Below are 5983 nucleotides of genomic sequence, written 5' to 3'. Positions count from 1 at the left end.
GTTTATTATGGAAGGAATAATATCGGGTTCGGGCTAGATCGGTTACATAAGGAACATTTAGGTCTTTATGGATGGTTTTATTAGTAACAAAATAATAAATAAATTTAAAACAATATATTAATTCTTTTTACTGTTAAGTAGTTTTATTAATGAAATACATATTCAAAAGCTATCAAATTAGGTGTATTCACTGTATGGTTACATTAAAAATATATAAAATACTATATAATAAAAATTATCTACAATGGTTCCTTTTCATTTTCATCATATTTTATATACCACATACCATGAGAACTGAGTTCTATAGAACCTGATACATTCCTAAATTGAATATTATTGGTCCTAATTATTTGAATAAACTCATGGCAATATCCTCAGAACTATATTTTAAACTGTCATTGGTATATTTAACTTAAAACCTTAAACTTAAACATGGGCTGCCCGTAGCTTAATGGTTAAGACACAGTCTTACCTATTTGATGTCTATTGGTGGTGCAGGTTCGAATCCGGCCTGGGACGTGTTGACTTTTTTCATTGAGTGGCGGTCCCACGAAACAAAAAACTAAAAAAATTTGACCCCCAACCATGGTTAGGCAGTATAGGACTCCAATGGGATTCTTGGCCAAAAAAACCCCAGAAAAAAATAGGATATTTGTCTTCTTAAAATGCAGTTTGTTTGATAATATGGAAGTTTTTGTTTGTTTGATAATATGGAAATGCAGTGATTAATTTTTTTTTTTTTAATTATGGGAATGTAAACAGGTAAACAGCTAAGGTGTATTGTTCAATATTAATTTATATTAAAGATTTTCAATTTACTCTATTTATCAGATATCAACATTGGTATACGTATGCCATTTATTGTACTGAATAACTCTATTTGTGTGGGGGTTGCTCCAAAAACAAATAAATATATTATTATAACTATATTATTTTCATTTTACAGGTTGATGTAAGCAAAGTGAGAATATTTTATAAAGAAGATGCTGGTTTCTCTTTAGTTGCAGTTCCTGTTGATAGGGAAATCAAGTGCGCTATTAGGGAAGCAACTAAATTTTTAGAACAAGCTCATAGTTGTCAAGTACAAGAGGTATTAATTTTTTTTTTTTTTTTAAACAAAATTCTAACGGATAATTTTCAGTCATTGTTCAAATGTTATTTATTTAAACATTTCTCCTCAGGCTGACTTAAAAGAAATGGAAGATTCTGTTGAAATAGGTGCAGCGGTTTTCCTTGGTATGGAAGGAATACCTGATATAAGGGATGTACCTACAAAAAAAAGTAATGTAAGTAAATGCCCCTATTGGGGGAAACATTTTGGTCATAAATAACAAATTATATATATATATATATTTTAATTTATTGTAATTATATAATTATGACAGAACGTCAAGGTTGTTGCCACAGAACTATTATTTAACACTGTGTTGTGTTGAGGTCATCTTAAAAATCTGAAATGTTCTTCATTCTCATTTTTGTGTAATAAAGCCATATATAGATGATTCTTTCTTTTGTTCAAATAAAATAATTTTTATCCAAGTTAAGTCTCAAAACACTTTTTATTATTTCTTTAAATGTCCAACGCTTCGGCCAACTTGGCCATCCTCAAGAGCAATCTTAAATTAAAAACTTTTTACTGGCTATTGTGCCCAAGTAATTAATTTCAGTCAAATCACCCTATTTCGTCACTTCCCCCTTAACACTATTATCACTTTCTTATCATACAATATTTTTTAATCTGTAACTAAATGTTCAGGAATTTAATGGAAAAGTAACAAAATAGGATGATTTACCTGAAATTAATGACCTAGGCAGAATAGTTTTTAAATTATTGGATGTGAGGTGTAAATTTATATTTTAGATTGTCCTCGAGGATAGCCGGATTGGCTGAAACATTGGACATTTAAAGAAATAATAGTGTTTTGAGACTTAACTTGGATACTAATTATTTTATTTAAACGGTCAAAACCAGTCCCAAGAAAGTGAAAAGATTATATATAAGATTAGTCTTTCTTTTATCACAATTTACTTCACAAAAATTATTGTATATAATTTCCTCATTGGGTGCATAGCGTGTATGAGAGGACAGTTGATGATCTTTGGCTTTATTATCCAAAGAGGGCGTCTTGGGGAGTTAAGATTCCATTTGGACCAGTTCCTCTTGTCTAGTTTCAAAATTTTGCTGGTATTGACCATGAAATGAAATATTCTAAAGCACTACATGATCATCAATCTTCAGTTATTGCGCTTAGTTATTTATATAGAAATGGAGTAAGCAAAATAAACAAAATAATTAGTTCAGAACAGCAATATTTAAGGTGTTGGTACACTTAAGGTGTCTATCAGATCTGAATAAGTAAAATTGATAAGAAAGTTTTTGGAAGCAAGTTGGAGAAGTATCTTTATAAAATTGGTGAAAGAATTTAAAAAGAGATGGAACAAACAACGAAGGATCGGCCAATTACTTAAAACTCAGAAAATCAGCACTTAATGTTTAGAAAATAGGAAATTGAAAATGCCACAAGTTTTTTTTTGTTGCTCTAAATGATAGGACCAAAGTACGACAGATGCATTAGTAGAATTAAGGAGAAGTAAAGAGCGACATTCAGATAGAATGATCACAGTTCTAATCAATGGTCAGATGTTGATGCTTTAATTTTGTTCACAATTTTTATAAAATTTTTCAGGAAGGACAAAACATTTACCTGGAATTACTTAAAGCAAACCTAGGATACTCCGAATTTTCAATCACAGGATTGTTTTTCTCTCTGATCGTCAAGCATAATCTTTTTATTCCAAAAGAAAAATACGGATATTATTGTGAACAAAATGAAAATTTAAGGAAAAAAATAAATGTAAGTAGTTGTTACACTTATCAACATATTTCTTTTTCACTAAGTTATAGTTAAAATGACTTTACATTCTAGGATATGCTAAAAGATAATGGTGTTTTTATTTATCCGACTCATCCAGTTCCCGCACTCCATCATAGAGAATCTTTGTATCGAACAGCTGGTGCAATGTACACTATGATATTCAATACTTTGCAATTACCAAGTACCCACGTCCCAACTGGGCTGGACAGAAATGGTCTTCCGATTGGATTTCAGGTGAAAATGATAAATTAAATATAAATACAAATATTAAAATGAATAATAATTTTTTTAAGTAGTCTAATAAAAGGCCTTGCGAATTGTAGATAAAATATATATCTATTTTAATGATTATTTCTATGCACACTGTAGCTAAAGAATTACTTTTCAAGCATAAAAAAATAATTATTTAACTAATGCATAAATGATACTGTGAGAATGAAAGTTCTCTAAGTTACTTTTCATTTAACGTAAAAATGAAATTGTTGGTAAATCCACTAAAATGATTTAAGTACATGATATGATTGAGTAATAAGCCAAACTAGTGCCAACTTTGTGAATAATTGAGATTTTATTTTTATCCACATGTGCATGAAACAAATTTACTACAATTTTCTCAATAATGGATAGTAAATTTAGTTCAGACACAGGTAGATTAAAAGAAAATTTCTTATTTACAAAATTGTCAATTGTAACCGCTTTGCTTTCCACCTTTTCATTCAAGTACATAGTATGTACTTGAATAATTTATAATGAGGTGTATATAGTTGACCATAGATTACTGATTGGAGAAGATGGTCAGGGGGTGCGGTCAGCAAAGAAACAACATAAATAAACAAAAAATATTTATTTATGCCGACGTTTCGACCTGCTTTTCAGGTCTTCATCAAGGAGTTGTAGGCAGATATTTCTGCTAAACTCTGCAGAAATTACTCATTCTCAAGGCTTATTACTCAATCATATAATGTACTTATATCATTTTGGTGCATTTATCAAAGTTTAGCAGAAATATCTGCCTACAACTCCCTGATGAAGACCTGAAAATCAGGTCGAAACGTCGGCATAAATAAATATTTTTTGTTTCTTTGCTTACCGCACCCCCCGACCATCTTCTTCAATCATTAATTTAATAATTTATGTATAATATACATACATAATTTAAATCTCTTTACATAAAATTTAATTTCTCCCAATAAATGAAAATTGACTTATGTCAATTTCATTCTTAACATTTCAAATAGATGATATTCAAAAATATAAATGAATGTAAACATTGACCTTATTTTAATGGGATGTTGACAATCATTGGAATTATATTATTGTTATACTCTAGACATAATCTAACATCGTATAATCGAGGTATTACTTTAATTATTCTCTGATCATTAAAAATAAAAAAATTAAAATATTTTTTACATATATGTATTCATTTTTTGTATAATATCTTCATGCAATGGAATTAGAATAAGTAATTATTAATTAATAAATTTATAAGGTTTCTCTTTATCATATTATCAATTACATTAAAAAATAAAATAATTTATTTATATATAATTTAATTTCTTGTTCGAGACTGGTGTGTTAATCAATTATAATAAAAAATATGTATCTGAGTTGCAAGCCTACCTTCTACGCCACAACCCCTGATCAAGACCTGAAACTCAGGTTGAAATGTCGGCATAAAATAAATAAATATGGTTTTGTTTATTTATGTTGTTCTTCGCTGACCACACCCCCCGACAAACTTCTCCAATAATTAAAAAATATGTATATAGTCGCAACATGGTTTGGATGGCAGAAACGTTTGAGTCGTATGAGAATAAACATGTTGAGGCTACAGAGATATTTTTTATTATAACAGAAAAGTAATTTATAATAATAATTGAGGATGTAATTCAGATGTATTTTTTTGGCATAAGTATAAATTTTATATGTTCGGATATGAATCAGGTGGTACTGTTCAACAATGCCTTTTGATTTCTAGCTTCAAACAATTAATAAATGAATTAATATCCTTATGAATTCCTATCATAACAATAATCCTAAAAAGGTAATTTAAAAACCAATCAGCTAATGCAACCAAAACAGAAAATGTTTAAAAATAAACTATTAATATGAGAAGATGGTTGGGGGTATAGTTAGGATATAATACAGAAAGAACTTATTTAATAGTACCAACTTTTTTTTTTTGAACTTATACCTAAAATAATTTTTTTAAAAATGTTTTGGTTCATTTAAATTTAAACTAAAATTGTTAAGACTTTTATACACCCCAGATATTATATATTTTGTTTAGCTATTATATGGATGATTGAATCTGAATTAGAAGATGGTCTGGATTGCTGTTAGGAAAAACAAAAAATTGTTTCTACTGCTATAGATCAATGTTTTGACCCACACAAACTGAAGGTCTTCTTCAGGGCTAAAATAGATAGATACAGAGTATTCTTACATTAGCTTAACCTAACATAAATTAATATTTTCAGTAAAATTTTCGAGATATTATATTATATATTATCCTGTATTTATTATATATAGATGACTGTCCATACATAAATTAGAAGGTTCCGGTCAAGAAAAACAGTAAATAGTTGAAAACTTGTTGTTGTTTTTTTTTAATGCGACCCGAACAATCTCCTTAATACTTTTGAACTACTTTCTATAGTGCAAACTTAAACCTCTGATTATTGTTTTTATCTATTAATAATATCACATTACACTGTTTTTTTCATAGGTTGTTGCTGCTGAAAAACAGGACAGATTGTGCTTTGCAGTTGCGAAAGCGCTAGATGCTAAATTCGGCGGATGGGTTCCTCCACCAAGTATCCAAACCGAGCTGTGATCTTTTAATCAAAATTCCTATCCATTCCCTGTGATTAGATTTTAAAAATCTCAAAGAATTTTATACATAATATTTTTTACAGTAAAGCTTACATAAATAATGTATTTAAGTAGTGGTTAAATCAATTTTATAAAAAATGATTTGCAAATTGTTTTGTGGGAGTCACTTGCAATGGGAAATAATTCTAATAAAATACATTCCTGTGATATTGTGAAGTAATTGATATATGAGGTACTTAATTATATAATCAAATTATGCAAATACAAAT

At 28.7% G+C, this 5983-nt stretch overlaps 1 protein-coding gene across 2 annotated transcripts in view; it reads left to right on the top strand.

The window, feature by feature from the left end:
• The window catches only part of LOC106678863 (fatty-acid amide hydrolase 2-A), a 61442-nt gene extending 55459 nt beyond the window's left edge, over nucleotides 1–5983 (top strand). For both annotated transcript variants that reach the window (XM_014417662.3, XM_014417663.3), the window contains exons 7-11: nucleotides 947–1090; nucleotides 1182–1286; nucleotides 2688–2855; nucleotides 2928–3110; nucleotides 5608–5983. In XM_014417662.3, the coding sequence (XP_014273148.1) occupies nucleotides 947–1090; nucleotides 1182–1286; nucleotides 2688–2855; nucleotides 2928–3110; nucleotides 5608–5715 (708 nt within the window). In that variant the 3' untranslated portion in view covers nucleotides 5716–5983. The remainder of the gene's footprint in view (nucleotides 1–946; nucleotides 1091–1181; nucleotides 1287–2687; nucleotides 2856–2927; nucleotides 3111–5607) is intronic.

This window comes from Halyomorpha halys, unplaced genomic scaffold, assembly GCF_000696795.3.
Source record: "Halyomorpha halys isolate HHAL.00 unplaced genomic scaffold, Hhal_1.1 Scaffold164.1, whole genome shotgun sequence".
Lineage (NCBI taxonomy): Eukaryota > Metazoa > Arthropoda > Insecta > Hemiptera > Pentatomidae > Halyomorpha > Halyomorpha halys.
This window is presented reverse-complemented; position numbering and strand designations above follow the sequence as displayed.